This window comes from Phalangium opilio, unplaced genomic scaffold (genome assembly GCF_054372755.1).
Source record: "Phalangium opilio isolate 3A_F unplaced genomic scaffold, DU_Popi_V2 ptg000041l_1, whole genome shotgun sequence".
Lineage (NCBI taxonomy): Eukaryota > Metazoa > Arthropoda > Arachnida > Opiliones > Phalangiidae > Phalangium > Phalangium opilio.
In genome coordinates, this window is record NW_028324165.1 from 1722456 (window position 1) to 1741672 (window position 19217).

The following is a 19217-nucleotide window of genomic DNA, read 5'->3' on the forward strand; positions in this document are numbered from 1 at the left end:
CGTGGCTGCAAAGTCTCGAAAGGAGATCTGGGAAATCGCGTCTGGAGCCTCTCTTTAAAAATGCGTATCGTCTGCTTATAATTAGCCTAGGCTTAGCGAGTATTAGAGTTAAAAAATGTATTTGAACGGCTTTTTAATCTTTTTTGGGACTAAAATTCATAATGAAAAACCCAGCGAGTAACGTATGTACACTATTAAAAAACTAAAATGTGTTTCAGTGCCATTTTTTCTAAATTTCTTCTTGAATTAAATGATAGCTACAAGAGGTTGGGAAAAGAAATCACTCACGATCTTTTAAAACCCAAAAAGTAAGAGACAGTGATTTCGTTTCCAACCTCTTGTAGCAGTCAATTAATTCAAAAGAAATACGGAATAATTTGGCCCCAAAACACATATATAACATTGTGTTTCGGCATCTTTTAAAACCTTGCTTTTATCTTTTGAAAACCCAAACCCAATCATTCCAGTGGGCACAGATTGTTAATTAAGCATTGGCTTACCTGGGTTTCTCAGCTAGTTTGGACTTAATTTGACTATTTAGTAGGTTGAAGTCACAAAATGTAGTCTTATCTTTTATCTTAATACCAACGGTTACAGCTGTTTGAATAAAGTAATTATATTGTGTATATTTATGTCGCGATCGGATAAGACGAACCTCAGTAGCCACCGTTAGTCCGTTATTACAAAAAAAATTCCCAGCAGACTTTGGTGCCAGATATAGTCCACCAAAAACATTGTCTGCTATAATGTCTGATAGCGCCTCTAGGGCAAACGATACCGCTACAGCTGTGACGTACGCGGGTGCCATTGCCCTCTATATTGTGGAAGCTAGCGTCCGAGACTCCTTTGTCATCTGCTCCTGGTCAAAGCTACTAGCCTTTAGCACATAGAGAGTGAGAAAATGGATTGAAAGGCGTGTGTATGGCATTGGGAAAAGGGAATAAAGGAATCAACTATAGGTGATTGGTTGTCAAACTATTCAGGTGGTCGAAGCTACCCTGCCCTTATTTGAAAAAAAGGGGGGGGGGAGGTACCTCCTTCTTACAGAGAAAAAACTTAATAGTATTGCAATGTTAGGGGGTTTCAGTTTAAACCTTTGCCCTCTTAAAACTCCGAACCCCTTCTTGGTACCGCAGTCCCCAGGATAATCATGGCAGTAAGACTATAGAGTAATGGCACCTCCCTGCCTTTGGCTACGTTACGCTCTATGAGAAATTAACATGGAGTGCCACTACTCTATATAGGGGCAAAAAGAAAACCCAGTCTGGCGTTTTTCGTCCCCCCGTTTAACATTCTTAAGCTATCCCTACCATCAACGGTCACGTGGCGCGGGCATCATCCATGGGGGAGGGGGGTTTGGCGAACCTAAAGGAAGCGTGGCTTCGTCGTTGGTGCGGTAACGGATGGGGGAAAGGGGGGAGTAGAAAATTCGTTAGAAATAAACGGAGTTGCAAGCTTTTTCGCCTAGGCGGCAGCACATTTTCTCGGCGTTTGGAGCTACACAGGAAAGTTTCACTAAAGGGGCGCCAACCGAGCAGAGTTCCCCTTTAATTGATAAGATCACGTGATAACAGAATACAGATAAATAGCCAGGAGTTGTTGTATACGGGGTTAGTTAACGACCGCTTCACGGCATGAAATGTATACCCTTTTTATAGTGTAAATAAATAATGAATAACTAAGTCAGTCGCAGTTGAACATTAACTAAACACCGAGTATCGGTGCCGATACTGATATGGTATCGGTACCGGTTCATACCTACTCATTACGGACTATACAGTCTCTTATAAGTTCACGTACTTGCACGAAATAACGAAGGTTGTCGCCTTATCGTGTCTTGGTCACTGTATTCCGCGAGCATTGATTGATACTGACATTCATCTTAAGAACTTTATAGTGTATTCGAAAGAGACGCTGTATAGCCTTTGATCATTGTTGGGTGGTGTACACCCTTAGCACGTTGGAAACCACAAGTAGTATTGCAAAATTATTTTTTCCCTTGTGGAACCATACTGTAGTACTTTATAGTCAATACTCCAATCTTCTCAGCAGTATGTTAAATAACTCCAACCATGTATGGATTAAATTTCATTGAGTCAAAAATTGTGTTATGCGCTTCAAGAACTGATAAAACTTTTTCAGTACATTTTGGTGATTATCCCACTTGACTAACAGTTTTTAGGGAGAGTGAAGTGGAAAATCAAGTGATTTTATATAGATTCTTCTTCTAATTATAAGACCATTCTGCATAGTGAAACATTCAGGAAATATCTACGAATGATTTTAAAATTCAAATTAGGTTCTGATTTTAAGAACAATTTGATATAAGCCCATCCGACCAATCGCGTAACGCCCTACCTTTTTGTTCAAAATATTCTCGTGGCACGCTCCATGTCTCGCGCCACGATTGTCACATCGCGCGCAAATTTTATCAAATCTCGCGATGAATTTTGTTAACAAAAAGGCAGGGCATAACGCGATTGGTCGGAGGGGCTTATTTCAAATTATACATAAAAACTGAACCTAATAAGAATTTTAAAATCATTCGGAGGTATTTCCTGAATGTTTCACCATGCAGGCTGGTCTTATAATTAGAAGAAGAATCGATAAAAAATCACTTGATTTTCCACTTCACCCTCCCTTTAATATCCTTTGTATGCTCGAATAATTGAAAATGATATCGGGTTGTATACGTGGAATTGTAAATCTAAATCCTTTGTTTATCCTTCATTAAATTGCAAACGCTACGTTGCGTGTAGGAAAAAATGGAAATGAACGTAATTATAGTATTTAATTAAAATATGTCGACCTGAAAGAGATAGTGAAAACGGTATCTTTCTGCTCTATCTACGCAGTATGTTAAATAATTAATACTGTTTATGGATTAAACTCTCTTACGGTAAAACAATTTGAAGGATAAAACACACGTTAGTGTTTCGGTAGATTTTGGTGACCGAACCGTGACCATATGTGAAAAAAAAAAATGTTTGCTCGTAGAATTGCAAATTCACGCGTCTGCAAAGATATCGTAACTAAAAAATGTCGCAAAATGTCTGGTCGAGAAAATGAAAATCAAAGTTGCAGGAAAAATGTATTCACTTTTGTTATATTGAAAATTCTGCAATTTCTGGGATTAGTTAGGTTTGGTGAAAAGCGTAAACGGTTAACTAAAAGAGGATGGGTATCCTTTCTGATTGCAAATTCGTACGGATTACACTTGATTTGTTGGGCAATCGAATTCAATTTTCGCGTCGAATTAGGCGGAGTTGATATTTTGTATCAAATTACGTATGCATCGCGTGCTTTTGTGGCTTGTTATATTATAAATATCTGCCTATTCAGTAAAACATTTAGCGAGAATTTCGTGAAAATATGCACACTGACAAAAATTACCATTGAAACAAATTCTTATAGAATTTTTGTAACGCTCGCTTTAACGTCTAACGTTTTGCTCATTTCGACCAGAATTTCCGCATTCGCTCAAGGCAACTTTGAAGATACACTTTATTACATTGAATGCATTCTTTACAATTCCCGGTATTTAAAACGGAATCTAGATTTAGCCAAAATCGTCGCTTCAGTTGATGCTGTCATTTATTATTTAATCTTAACTGTACCGTATCTTTTTCAAATTATCTTGGCTTTTCAAGCTCACGTTGTGCGGTTTCGAGTGAATGAATTAGCTAATATGATTAAAAACCCTGAAAATAACGTTAAACACATCGCGGCCATTCATACAGACGTTGTGAAAATGCTTGAAGATTCGAATTCAACTGCAAAAATATTTTTATGTTTGTGGCTAGTCGAATTCTTTGTTAACGTCGCTGTTAACGTCTCGATTTGTGTAATGATGCAAGGATCAACATTACACAATGTTTCCGAAGTGATATATACCTTTTTACCGCTAATTTCTACGTTATATTTATTGGTTATTTTGTCGACTATTAGCACCTGCGACTCTATATTAATTTCAGCTTGCCATTTGAGAAAAATGTTCATTGGTCTGTCATTTCACGAAGCGACCTTAGAACGATTTTTAATTTACAAATTTAAATCGGCTCCGATGAATTACTCGGTCTTGAATTGCGTCAGAATTGACGTTGACTTTATTCAAAACTTGGTGATAAGTTCCACTTCATATTTGTCATTCACTTTGGCTTTGGTGGAGAAGAAACCATGAAGAATTCAGTGATTGTAGTCACGAATTAAGCAATACGGGGGTTCACAGTTGAAAACCCACGACCATACCTGTCCACCATAGCTTGAAATCAGCTCAGCTCACGTTACTTTATGAATTATTTCTCGCGATAAAGCAATTTACCCAGTTGAAGAAAGGAACCAATGTTAGTGTTTTGGAAGATTATGGTGATCGTGAACCGTGACTAAAAGTGTTTAAAATGTTTGCTCGTAAAATTGCAAAACATCGAGACTAAAAAATTTGCAAAATATTTGGTTGTGGAAATGGAGATGAAAGTTACAGCAAAAAAATGTGTTTGCTTTGGTTATATTGAGAATTCTGCAATGTCTGTGATATATTGGGTGTACTGTACCTCGTATGAGCAGTTCTCGAAATAGCAACCGCGATTACAAAAAAACAGCGGCTTTGTTCAAAGCTGCTGATTTAGAAAAAGCGGCTGCTGTTTTAGAAATAGCGGCTGCTATTTTGGGAAATAGCAGTGTTTGTCTAGAGTTTCGAGCATTTCTTAAAAATATGCTCGTTGGTCTCAAAATCTACCTTTCTCTGTGATCATTTAATCAGAAATGTGACCGACTAACGGATCGTGTTTTTGAATTTATTTTTAAGTACACTTAAATAATGTACTATTCTTCAGACTGTATCAGTTTACAATTCTCATACCAGGATAGAAAAATAATTCGGGAAAGCTTATTTTATTTCGGAAGTAGATAATTGTAAACAATATTTTTTTGGAAATGGCATATTATTATTTGGGAAATCAATGAAGATAAACAACAATATTTTAGAAAAGGCGTAACATTGTTACACCATTTTCAAAATATTACTGACCTAAGTCTAACCAAACGGGACAAAACCTAAAAAATCCAACCGAACCCAACCCAACCCAACCTAACCTAACCTGACCTGACCCGACCTAATACTATTTAGTTGAAATAATCAATTTTAACCTAACCAAATTATCCATATCTCACCTAGTTCTTTTTGAGTTCATATAACCCAGCTGGGCCAGCTTACACCATAATAAACAACTGTCGTTTTTCACATATCTGTTTTCCGCTCTTTAGAGAACTGCTGTAACCGTACGCCGCGTTTACGAGAACCGCTGTATCGGTAATTGCTGTAACGGGTAAACTGCCATTTCGAGAAACCGCTATTTAGGGAACTGCTGTTATGAGAACCGCTATTTAGGGATCTGCTGTTATGAGAACCGCTATTATGAAATCCGCTCATACGGGAACTGCTCATGTGAGGGCTTCCCGATATACTAGGTTTGGTGTAAAACGTAAACACTTCACTCAGAGAGGATGGTTAACACTTTTAATTGCACATGCATTACACGTTATTTATTGGGCAATCAAATTTAATTTTAGTGTCCAATTTGGTGAAGTTGATATTTTGTTACAAATTATGTATTTAACGCGTGTACTTGCGGTTTGCTTCTTAATTAATATCTCACCCTTCAGTAAAACATTTAGCGTCAATTTCGTAGAAATATGGAGACTGACGAAAATAGCCATTGAATCAAAATCTTTTCGAATATTTGTAACACTCATTGTTGTCCAAATTTTTGATAATTTCTATCAAAATCTCTCGATTTTACGTAAACTAATACAACCTTAGCTTTTCGCGGTATTTAAAACTGCATCTAGGTCTAGGCAAAATTGTTTAAAAACGTCCTTTTTCTAAATATAATAGTAAAAACGTACGGGATTAGTTGAATTCTCACAGCTGGGAGAAGTAAGGGTAAGGTAGGGCAAGAAGTAATATCAAAAGTGGATGAGAGGAAAAGTATGAAAATGGCCAAAAGTCGCGAGTCATCAGAGTTTCGCCGTAGTTGACCGTTTTATTGGCGTAGCTATACTGGGCCTGTTCACTCCCATAAAATAGGTCTTGTGTTAATTCGCGGTTACGCGGTTACCGTCGTGTGCTATTGTGTATGCGAGAACTTCCTCGATTTGTGTTTGTAGGCAGGACAGAGTAGCTGGTAATGTTTTAAAAGGTATTTGAAGGTCTAATATGGATTTAAGTAAGGTCATCAAGGCAATAGAAGAGCACATAAAACTAGATACGTTTAAAACAAATCTCGGTAATTTAGCTATAGCGCGAGCAGCTTGCGTCGTGATGCGCGTGATCGAGTGGGCTATGGTTAAACCAAGGAGCATAAATGTCTGAAATCTACTTTCAGTCGCGAGTTTGCAAGTCCATCAGTTACTAGTAAACTAAATAGTTATTGGCGAAACTTTGATGTCCGCGTTTTTTAACACAGGCTCTATGGCCATTGTCATACTTTCCCTCTCATCCACATTTGGTAATATCTAGTTTATTAGGGAGAAGGAATGCCTAGGTATTCGCGCGCCATAGTCCCAGTCCCCCTTTCAAAATACAAGGGGGGACGTAAAAGGAGGCCGGGCTATTTCGCCTCTCCTCAGTCAGAAAATACGTAATTTTCGTCATTCGCGTCGGGCTGACGTGAGTTTTCAAGAACCAATGAGATGCTGGTTTTAATTTAGAGGCGGGGATTAACTCCGGACCTACGTTTGGACTGGCGAGAATGCTGGAAATGTGGTGAATTTATACCTTCTCCCTACAGACACTCCAATTGAATGAAATCCATTTGACGCAAGAACCTAAAGGCTTCGACATCGGATAGATTAAAAATAATCATTTACAGGGAATTCTTGAAAATTCACAGTTTGAAATTAACTTTACAAATGTCATTACAAAAGTCTTGCTTAAAGTACTTGCAAGTTTTTCAAAAGTTGAATAGAGTAGAATGTTTCGTAACGACGAACAATCGAATTTAAATATCCTTAGCGAATTAAGAGTTTTTCCTTTGTTTCCTCAAATGGAGGAAAACATTTTCGATAAGCTTATATAAAGCATGACCGAAAGTTCCGGGTATTTCCTACTTGAAGGGTACGTGACGCACGTCCTGACTAAAATTATTATACATAAATAATTTGTGTAATATTTTAAGTAAAGGAAAAAGTACTCTGCGAAAGTTGATATTTTTATTAATCGACACATTTACGTTAAATAAAAGCAGCGGAGACTGTTTATATCCACCTTCTTCTGACTTTGAAACACTAATTCAAATAAAAATTTTGGAGTTTTAGAATAGTGACAGTCACGATTATTTAAATTTTTGACCAACAAAAATGTTTTAGTAGTCAGACCAGGAATACATAGATTTAGTACTTGGAATCTTTAAGAGGCCATAGACCACACACAAATATCTGATTGACTGTGAGGGGAAGCGCCAAAAACTTTTAAACCGCCTGCTCCTCCTTCCTCGCGTCTCATTGGTTATGCGAATGTGTGGGACAGATCGAGATCATGACCTTTTAAGCTGTCGTCTGCATCAGTTTCGGCTCCGAAATGGTCGGAAAGTGCGAGAACTTGGAACAGTTTGACGTTAACGACTTTTTTGAGGTGGAAATTTCTCTAACTGTAACTAAAGTCGACGATTTAAAAGTTAGTGTAGCTCGAAATAGTGTATTGAAAACGAATGCTATAATAATTTCGAGAAAATATGACGTTACCTCCCCTTAAACCCTAAGCCTTTGCATAAGGATACTTATGTTTTGTTTTTGTATAACTTTGGTGAAGAGTGGAAGGAATTAAATTTTTACTCCACCCAGTGAGAATAGTAATATCGAGTTTTTAACGGAAAGCAAGTCTCGCCCCTTTTTTTTAGAAACGTAATCCTTGGTCTACTTGTTCAGACGACGTATCATGTTTACATTCGGGTTCACCACACATAGGTCGCGGGCGCAGGTCGCAAAATACGTCAAATAAATTGTGCATGACGTCAACGGTGACGGTTTCTACACCTCCTCCCCTTTCAGTCAGACACCCAGGCCCATAAAATGGCCTCTTAAGGATTACAAGTAGTAAATCTATGTATTCCTGGTCAGACACATTACCTTATACCAAAAGTACATAGATATAAAAACATAAAATGCGCTTCATTTAAGTCTCCTCGCGCCGTGTAATATGAGAAGCCATCCTTTATCCCAGGTTAGTGCCGACCGTGGCACAGGGAACAAGCCGTGAATAGGCTCGTAAAGTAGCAGATGCTACCTCTAGTACCAAAAATTAACGATGGGATCACCAGCATAATGTACTACTTTCTATAAACCTATGACATCAAGAAGCTCTTCCCTGATTGGTGAGTTCGTGTAGGGGGTTGATAGGATGGTAGTTTGCTTCTCAGTTTATATGTCGTCTACAGTCACAGGGAGGAAATTGTTAATGAATTGTACTTTTTGTTTTTATATCTATATACTTTTGCTTCTACCAGAAGAATATAATACTTTTATTATACGCCTCTGGTTATACATGTAAATGGAGGTGAAAATTAAAAAAATAACACATAAATTATTTATTATTTGTTTAAAATGTGCGGCCGTCTTTTAGCAAGATATTAAAGGTTAAAGTTCAACGGAAAAATATTTCTTAAAATAGGGTTTACTTTCAAAGTTTGCTTTACGTTAAATCGTAAGTTCATAAGATATGTTCCATAAATTTGTCACTGGTTACTGAGAGATTATCATGAAGAGACGTCAGTGAAACGTCATGGATTCTCAGAAAGCGATGCCTGGTGAGGCGCTGTCAAAGGCTAAGTACAGACTAAATAGGAAGATGGACAGCAAAATCGAATGTAGTCAGTTGTCGCGTCGTTCTTGATTGAAATAGCTCTAAGTTAGCCTCTAGCATTACGAAGTATTGGTAGTGTCAAACTTATTGAACATATCTTATTAGCTTATGGTTAAATCCCCACTATTTAGTACCTACTTTGGTCCGCTAAAGTTAAGGGTTATGGATCTCCAAAGATCCACGTAGTGATGGGCAAAAAAACTCGAGTGATACGCAATGTTAAATATCATAAAACCTAATGATCATGACGTGCGCTTGAAATCGAAAATGATGACGATGATTTTATAATATAGTTTTTAATTTTTACACTACCCTATGCCTTTATATTCCGTGAAGACAATGCAAATAATATATAATTAATAGCAGAAGTAAGATAAGGGACTAGAAGTATCGAGCTAACCAAATTCTTCACTTGGCGAAAGTGAATATTCTTGATAACACACCAACGGCTTGCCCTCTGGTAGTGGTTTCTGAATTTTCCCACCAAAACGTGAGACGCTCGCGGTGGTAGAGGGCCGAACTAGATTCAAGCACCCGCGTCTGTGTTTCGCCGCTTTAGGTTGAGGGGAAGGGGGTAGGAAATATTTTTGGAACTCGACCAATTTTTACCTCTCCGAGTGACGTATGTCACGGAGAGGTTCTGTAACGATCGTGTGTGTCTGTGTGTCTGTCTATCTGTGTGTGTGTCTGTTGTTACACCCACGTGACCGCGTTCGCAGTTTCCAAAACGGAGCAAACGTGTTCGCCATTTTACGTCCATTAACTTGGCCCCCCAGGTTCTCAAATCGCCACCAAACATACATGGATCAATTGCACCAAGCATGCACCATCATGCACCACCCTTAACTTAGCTTGCACCACTACGGTTCGCCTCTAATTAATTAAAGATTTTGGGGGGCTGACGAAATGACAGCCCCCCACGTATCCGAAATGGAAAATTAATGTCATATTCTATGTGCACCATCCTTGCACCAACATGAACAGCCATTTTTATTTTTCTCAATGTTAATTTATTACTAAATACTGAGATCGTCACCAAACATAGATGGATCAATTGCACCAAGCATGCACCATCATGCACCACCCTTAACTTAGCTTGCACGACCACGGTTCGCCTCTAGTTCATTAATATTTTTGGGGGCTGACGAAATGAAAGCCCACCAGGTATCCGAAATGGAAAATTAATGTCATACTCTATGTGCACCACCCTTGCACCAATATATATCAACGATATATCTAAAGCGAAAGAAATGATTATTGGATTGCCTTAACATAATGGAAGGTGTTAAACTCTCCCATTAATATTTCTGTCACCCGTCCACAAAAAGGATTTCACGCATTCAATCCCGCTCCTCTTTTTAAACATTCAAGGAAATCGAGGTTAACTTTAAATGCTAAAGCAAGTATATACTGATGGTATATTTTTTTTGAATGGTCTTAAGGCGGTGTTTATCACGATCCCAGAATTTACGTGTATTTCTCCAGAAAGCGAAAATAATATTAAAAGCAAAAGTTAGTATATAGTATCTTTATATATTTAATATATTGTATTACAATTTAAACAGAAGTAAATTTATGAACGCAAGGATTACGGCCCAGGTAATTATTTTTTAGGTCAGGGAAACGAGGGGCTAATCACTTGGATTTTCTGTTCTTCAATTAAGGTTTAGGTATGCGTTATTGTGGGGCTACTCACTCAAGTTTTCTGTTTGTGTCGCATTATTACAATTATAAAAGAAGTTAAATTATTGATGTACAGATTACGGGCAATCATTTTAACTCAGTTAAAGATAGCGCATCGAGGGACCAATCAGTCTAATTTTCTGTACTTCAATTTAGGGTTTACTTATGTGTTACGATTAATCATTTTTGCACTGTAAAAGGGTGCGCAAGTTTCCTATTTGTGTCGCACTATTATAACTATAACAGAAGAAAATGAATTGAAGGTAGGATTATTAGTAATCATTATATCACACTTAAAGGTAGCGCATAATTTTCTATTCATTACGATGTGGCTAAAATTATGAGCCCTGCCCTTGGGTCATTTTGCTTGTTTCTTCTTCTTCTCTCCCGTTGCTTCTGGTCCCATAAAACTTTGAGGTCAGACTCCTTTTGGTAAACCGATTTCCCTTTGCCAATTTTTCAAAAACCTACTATTTCCAAAACATTTTCTTTCAATTCTGGACCTTTTTTTTACTAAAGGTGCAATAACTTCTGTTCTATTTATTTTTACTTAACACAATTTAGCAGCCTTACGTAGTAAAGCAAGGGCTATTCAACGGTGAAATCAGCGAGGTTCTATCACGAAGCATTGTTAAGTCATTATAAATATAAAATGAATATTATTTTTTTTTGGGGGGGGGGTTCCATTCAAGGCGAGTTTTGGTCATGTGGACAAATGATATATTGGAATATTCTACCATCGTTAGATACCTCTTGGAAAATGAAATCTTTTCGTATTGCAAAGTATGACTTTCAAGATTTCGTAATTCAATTTAATTAACGTTGCACTCGAATTTACGCCTTTATTAATACCAGAGTTTTCCCTAGTACACTGGCAAGGGAAGGGGTGTAAAATTTTTTTTTTCGCGAATTGCGTGTCTCATGCGCACTTCTAACTACCTCTAATTCAGATATTTTTATTGCCATTGCAGCAAAAGTTAAAAAAAATCTGAAAATGTATTAAAATCAAGAATTTTCATTTTGGTCTTTAAAATAAAAACTAAGAAAAACCATATGTTTTTTAAGATCTTATTTTAAAGATCTTTCCAAGAGCTATCTAGGTAACGATGGTAGAATATTGCAATATATCACTTGTCCACATGACCAAAACTCACCTTGAATTGAACCCCCCGAAGTGGTGCAAGCTAAGTTAAGGGTACAGTGCATGATGGTGCATGCTTGGTGCAATTGATCCAGTGAGAAAAATAAAAATGGCTGTGCATATTGGTGCAAGGATGGTGCACATAGAGTATGACATTAATTTTCCATTTCGGATACCTGGTGGGTTTCATTTCGTCAGCCCCCAAAAATATTAATGAACTAGAGGCGAACCGTGGTGGTGCAAGCTAAGTTAAGGGTGGTGCATGATGGTGCATGCTTGGTGCAATTGATCCATCTATGTTTGGTGACGATCTCAGTATTTAGTAATAAATTAACATTGTGAAAAATAAAAATGGCTGTTCATGTTGGTGCAAGGATGGTGCACATAGAATATGACATTAATTTTCCATTTCAGATACGTGGGGGGCTGTCATTTCGTCAGCCCCCCAAAATCTTTAATTAATTAGAGGCGAACCGTAGTGGTGCAAGCTAAGTTAAGGGTGGTGCATGATGGTGCATGCTTGGTGTAATTGATCCATGTATGTTTGGTGGCGATTTGAGCACCTGGGGGGCCAAGTTAATAAACGTCCATTACCGAACTGCTTTCACAGTCGCGGAAATGGCTCCTCTACTTGAGTTCTCACACCACCATCTTCTGGTCTTTGTCCATCCCACACGGACACCAGTCTGTACGTTTCACTGACGTCACAACAAGATTGGGAGAAAAATGTGACGCCGTATTTGATTCACTGGCACCATAAGAAGATTGTCCGAAAAATGCGGTGGACGCCATGTCTGATTCATTGACGCCATATTTACTGGTGCCATCTGGCACGTCAGATCTGGCACGATGCTGGCACTGTCTGACGCCAGTGGTGTCGCTCGCCCACTTACCTACTACTTTCTTTCCTACCTGTTTGTTACATCTCTCTATTAGGTCAGTCTTATATTATATAAAAAAGACTTGGTTTGCCCAAGCCTTAAAAACAAAACGATAAGAGTTTTTCCAGTTGACTGAAGCGCGGATATTTTTTTCTATTGAATTTTAAAGACAATCCGTATTTTACTACTCTTTAGAATTTAATTCAATCACCTGATTTTACTGCTAATGGATTAGTTTCCTATAAATTAATTGAAATAAAAAATTACTTATCTCAGATTTTTCAAGAACATTTCTATTTTCCTGAAACATTTTATCATGAAATTTTTTCTTTTCAAGGGAGAACGTACTTTATATTCAAATAATACTCATTAATAATGTATTATATGTGGTATTTTCGAATACAAAAGGGGGCTGTTATCACCTTTCTTATATTTGATAAAGGGGTTCGTTTCTTCTTTAAGCACAGTCACAATTATTGAACTGTGTATATCAGTACTTGTGAGGAGGATTTTAGAAGTGTTGGTTGAGTTGCTGTTTAGTTGAAAACATTATGAAAACTTGATGTGTTTAAAACCTTTTGAAAGAAAAAAATTCTCCGAAATTAAAAGAAAAGTGTCAATTAGATTAAATTTACACGATATCCCTTAAAAATAAATGTCATGATAAAATGTTTTAGGAAAATGGAATTGTTGTTGAAAAATCTGAGATAAGTAATTTTTTATTTCAATTAGTTTATAGGAAACTAATCCATTAGCAGTAAAATCAGGTGATTGAATTAAATTCTAAAGAGTAGTAAAATACGGATTGTCTTTAAAATTCAATAGAAAAAAATATCCGCGCTTCAGTCAACTGGAAAAACTCTTATCGTTTTGTTTTTAAGGCTTGGGCAAACCAAGTCTTTTTTATATGATATCTGTTCCTTCAGCCTTAATTTGTATTAATCTATTATAAAAATAATTATATGGTTGTCAAACGTCATTAATTCTATGTTCCAGTAAGATGTTCGTGAGCATATTGGCTCACACCGAGTGCCTCTCATTATTTTATGGGAAAGTTTAAATAATTTGGAAGGGGAGTGGTAAATTAATTCACAATTGGTAGGCGGGTGGTAAATTAGTTCACCATAGATAGGCGGCTGGTAACTTACTTCATGATAAAAAGACGGTTGGTAACTCAATTAACCATTGGTAGGCGGTTAGTAACTCAATTCACCTAGTTATTAATCTGAACCTAATCTTGTGACCCTCAAAATAAATGTCTTACTATTGATAACTGGTTTTATGCCACATCGTAGTATACGATGAGGCTCTTAATTTGACCCGAGCCGTAATAGTAGTAGTTGTGACCGGAGTTTTCGCTTTCGTTATCGTTATATTTTAGCTTAAAAGGAACTCTATATTACCACAAACCACCCATAGGGGTAACTGGGCTCGGTTAGAGATCCAATTTTAATTAAAAAATTTTCAAATCGCAGCCGGGAATCGAACCCGGGTTGCTCACGCAGTTCAAAGACATTCTACCACTGAGCCATAGAGATTTGTTAGAAACCTCGAGTTTTTATGATTTGGTTTTATCTCTAAAATGTCGGGGTGATGTGGGGTGGGGTACCGCTTAATCTGTGGGGTCGGATACTTTTGAATTTTTATATGTGGGGTCGGATACTTCTGAATTTGTATGTTTGGGGTTTTTAGCCACATCAGTGTAAAGTTTAGTTGACCTTTTTGTATATGTTTAAAAAAAGGAGTTAATTTTAAATCACGCGCCAGCACGCGCACATTTCATTGAAAGTTTGTTATTTTATATACTAAGATTCTTCATCAAAAATAGACAACGAGCTTTCCAAGACTCGATCCTGTAATGTTTTGCCTCGAATGCAAACGCCTTATCCATTACGATACATGCCCGTATTTCGTAACAAAAAAAAATAATCCAAACATTGTATTTATAGGATTATTTCTTTTATGATGTATGAAAGATCTGTAAAAATAAACACCGAACTTGCCAGGACTCGAACCTGCAATCTTCTGCTCCGAAGGCAGACGCGTTATCCTTACGCCACAAACCCGTTGGAGACTGAACAAAATGCTATGCAAATAGTGTAATATATGTAACGGTTTAACCATGATTTTTAAATTAATTAAAATAAAATACTTAGGCTTAATTGTTCTTAATCAAACTTTAAAAGTTCAACATTCCATAGTTGCTTGATAATTCAAAAGTGTTCCGAACCTTAACTTCACAGTAGTTTCTGAGTTATTCGATGGAGTGGACCACCAAAAATCCCATGCTTTTTCTATGGGACGCTAAGCCTAAAATCTGTGAATTATTTCTTTAACATTACGGGAGGGTGTGGGTTCTTATCTAGAAGGGCCTACCGGCCCTCTAGAATTACCGGTACGAGTTAACCTAGAGTTGGTACTAGTAAAGGTTAAGTTAACTAGCATTCCCACCTTTTTTCCGCATCTCTATTAGGTCACTCTGATAATACCGGTACGTCTAAGCCCAGAGTTCGTACTAAAAAATGTTAAATTAACTTGCTTTTCCACCTGTTTTCCCCATCTCTATTAGATCACTCTGATAATACTGGTACGATTTAACCTAGAGTTGGTACTAGTGAAGGTTAAGTTAACTTGCTTTACTACCTGTTAGCCGCATATTGTGCCCTCCCCCACCGACAAACACACGTAGCTAATACGAAATGATTTTGGTTACTTGTTTTTCCATTTTTATTTTTATTTATTTTTTTTTCAAAATAAATCCTTGACATTCTCCGAATAATGTTGTTTGGATTTCTTCGGTGCCGGCGCCACACATTCTTCGTCTCCCTGTACATTTTCTTGCACTTGTAGTTGGATATTTCATTATATTGGATATATCAACAATTACTATTCTCCCCTTTATACTTACTAGCTGGAGCACTGCTTTCTACTTCAATTTCACCATAGTGTTCACACATTAGGGAACTTTCCCCATCGCCTCCCTCTTCGCCTGCCTTTTCGCCTCCTAAAACTTTGGGTGTATTGTAGATTTTCAGTTATTTCTGCGAAACGTATAGTAGTAGCTCTTAAAACTTACTTCCAGCATCAGACATTGTTGTAGTTATTATATTTGCTATTTCTGTTACCGTCTCCGTTTCTTTTTCTGCAGTTTAAAATTAGTAAATTTTCAATGGAAGTTCTTATTTCAAAATATTTACCTTCCATGAGTCCCGTTAACTTTTTCATTACACCTACCAAAGTTGGAACCGCGAACCTCTTTTTTAAGGCCATTAAGTACGGAATTGCGGCACAAAGGTCTTCAACCTTATCCATAAAATTATCGGTAAATATTTGCCTCAACATAGACACGGCTGCCTCGTTTTCGCCATTGATTTTTATTTTTTTTTTCAGTTTTTCTATATCTTCTTTAGTTGCTTCCATTTCTTGTTTATTTTTTCTTATCTCGAATTCTAAATTTATCCGATGTGAATAGAGTCTCTAGAAAAAATAATTCAAGCAGAATATATGTAGGTGCTACTTAAGTAACATCAATGAAGAAATAAAACATAAATGAAGAGATAGTACTTACCAAAAGCTTTTTTTCCATGTTTTCCAAACGCGTTTCAAGATCGGCAAGGTCCTCCTTTGTAATATCAATATTTGAATCGGATTGTGAGGCAGCCGACGATGAGGCAATGCTCCTTTCATCCTCGTTGTCCGTGCTATCTAAGATTATACATTAACATGATGATCAAAACCAAATATTAGAGCCACATCGTTCCCATAGTCCAGTTCTTTTTAGGAATACTATTCTGTTGAAAACAAATTATAATTCTAACAATTTTGTAGTGGAAATATCCTTAATTTAATTGTGCCATAATCGTAATAGAACGAAAAATATCAAAAATGAGAGTAAATAGCCGTCGACCCGCAACCTTAAGCAGTGCTAAAATGATTACCCCTAAAGACGCAACTCTTAATCCGCGTCCGTTTTAAAATTACCAATGCATATATCCCATGAAATAAAAAAATATCATTCGTGAATAGCCCCTCGACGCGCCACCTTTAACAGTGCTAAAATGATTACCCCTAACTCAGACGCAACCCTTAACCTCAGTTTGGTAAAACACCTAACTCGAGTTCTTTCCCTATTAAATTCCGAAACTTTTGTTCCTAAGTGAGAGAAATTTAAAAGCGATCATGACACTTTGCACATCACATCTTATAAACTTCCAACATCACATCTTATAAACTTCCAACATCACATCTTATAAACTTCCAACATCACATCTTATAAACTTCCAACATCACATCTTATAAACTTCCAACATCACATCTTATAAACTTCCAACATCACATCTTATAAACTTCCAACATCACATCTTATAAACTTCCAACATCACATCTTATAAACTTCCAACATCACATCTTATAAACTTCCAACATCACATCTTATAAACTTCCAACATCACATCTTATAAACTTCCAACATCACATCTTATAAACTTCCAACATCACATCTTATAAACTTCCAACATCACATCTTATAAACTTCCAACATCACATCTTATAAACTTCCAACATCACATCTTATAAACTTCCAACATCACATCTTATAAACTTCCAACATCACATCTTATAAACTTCCAACATCACATCTTATAAACTTCCAACATCACATCTTATAAACTTCCAACATCACATCTTATAAACTTCCAACATCTCATATTATAAATCCCCAATAAACGAAAAAATTATTACACACGTATCCATTATTTAAATTGAAATAGTTCTTATACTTACCCATTTTAGATTCAGTGTAAAGGTTCCAAAATTGGTTTGTTTTTCTAAGTTTCCTGTAAGGGTATTTCAAAACTTTCCTAAAGAAGTTTTTACTTGCAAGACAAAAAAATGTGAGAATTCCAAAATGGAGGAGTTTTGCGATACAATTGACTTTAGAAGGGATAATGAAGAGAACAAAGAGACCCTCACTGGAATTGGTTTTCCTGATTTAATTTAAAAAATTACTTAATGATTTTTTTTCTCTAGAAATCACGGTTTTGGGTGTAACTAATGGGATCACATCTAAACAAAAACTAATTATGAGTGACCCCATTCCTTTTAAGTTTTTTAGGATCTTTGTAGATGCACGTGAACTTTATTAATTATTCTACGATTGTATGGTCACACTGGGTTTTCACTGGGCGTTTTTCGCTTCGCAAAAAATTGCTAAAACGTAAATTACGCTGCAGTGGTTTTTATTGACGCGTCTCAGTTTTCACTGGATGAAAAACGAGAAAACAAACCCCGCTAATTATGAGAAAATTTCGGCGATTGAAGTCATTCTGTTTTCTTTTATCCCAAAGGTATGGATACTTCCCAATTTTTCCTATTAGTAATTTCGGATTGAATTTCGACACTTAAATATCACAAAGCAACTTGGCTCTAATTTGTATAGTTTCTAATTCACAACCAAGGCTTACCACATACGCTTAGCGAGTGTAGAGCATAAAATGGCGACGCAAATCAAAACCTTTACCCTTGGAAGAGGGAAGTACTATGGAATGGAAAACACGATACCTCTAACCATAGCCCACTCAATCACGCGCGTCACGACGCAAGCTGCTCGCGCTATAGCTTGCGTCGTGATGCGCGTGATCGAGTGGGCTATGCTCTAACATAAGCCGTACGTACCCAGGCGCGGGACAGGAGGGGGGGGCGAATTTGGTTGAACGTCAGTCTGTAGCGGCACCTAGTGTTGAAATTTATTCTTATTTTGTGAAATTCGTCTGCTTTTTTCAGTTTCGAAAAAAATAAATTCAGTGACGGGCCGCACGGGCGGGAGGCACGGTTTAGGCTAAAAGAGATGTTTAACTTTTCTCTTCCAAAGTTTAGCAACGCGCAATTCACAACGGTTTTTATTATTTTGACTCTGTTTAGTTATGGAGAAGTACTGCTGTTACATTAATTGTAAAAGTGACTTCCGATATCATAAAAATATAAAAGTAAAAGATGCGGCTACTTCAAAATTACTCTTAAAGGTGGCAGCACTATATGACGTTCAACCAATTGCGCAATTCGGTGTCCCGAGCTTGGGTACCGCAAGATTTCCCTTCAAGTTACTTCCCTCTTCCAAGCTTTACCCATGTGTTCACTGTTCAATGATGTTAAACCAAGAAAGCCTATGATTAGTCTGTTAGTGCATAAAAAAAAACGCAAAGGAAGAAAAAACGAAAAATAGAAAAGAGCCTTCAACGGCAAAACGCGTATTTCGCAAAAACTTTTGTAAATTTTTTTACATTTACGAGAAATTTTGCGAAAAACGCCCAGTGAAAACCGAGCTAGGCTTCGTTTTCTTTCTCAAGTTAGGTTCCTAAATACAAAGATTGAAATTTAAGTGAGGCTAAAATTTGATTGCGATTATCCGTAACCCCTGATACCCTGGGAAATACCTCTCAAAAATGGTGCTACAAAATTCAAAAATGCCAATCGAGTTTAAAGATTTATATCTTAAATGAATATGAATTTTTGAAAACTGCTAATTTTTATTTGAACGTCAAAATATAAAAATTAGGAAAATCGCCGAGTGGCAATCAGACTTAAAATTTGACTTACGATCGAAAGGACACCACGCAAAGTGACGCAATAAATGTAAACTTATAATTTGAAATGTTTA

At 36.9% G+C, this 19217-nt stretch overlaps 1 protein-coding gene across 3 annotated transcripts; it reads right to left on the reverse strand.

Annotated features, from left to right (window-relative positions):
• Positions 1-15252: 15252 nt before the first annotated feature.
• On the reverse strand, positions 15253-18861 carry LOC149679245 (uncharacterized). 3 transcript variants are annotated; one of them, XM_089834913.1, is made up of 7 exons: positions 18025-18861; positions 17345-17397; positions 16131-16267; positions 15760-16039; positions 15639-15704; positions 15471-15572; positions 15253-15405 (listed from the first exon to the last, which is right to left on the reverse strand). In XM_089834913.1, the coding sequence occupies exons 1-7, from the start codon at positions 18027-18029 to the stop codon at positions 15311-15313; spliced, it is 738 nt and encodes a 245-aa protein (XP_089691039.1). In that variant the 5' UTR covers positions 18030-18861; the 3' UTR covers positions 15253-15310. The 3 variants fall into 3 exon arrangements, with proteins under 3 accessions (XP_089691039.1, XP_089691041.1, XP_089691040.1); XM_089834915.1 differs by having other exon boundaries at positions 18032-18860; XM_089834914.1 differs by lacking the exon at positions 18025-18861 and adding an exon at positions 17848-18013.
• Between the last annotated feature and the right edge of the window lie 356 nt (positions 18862-19217).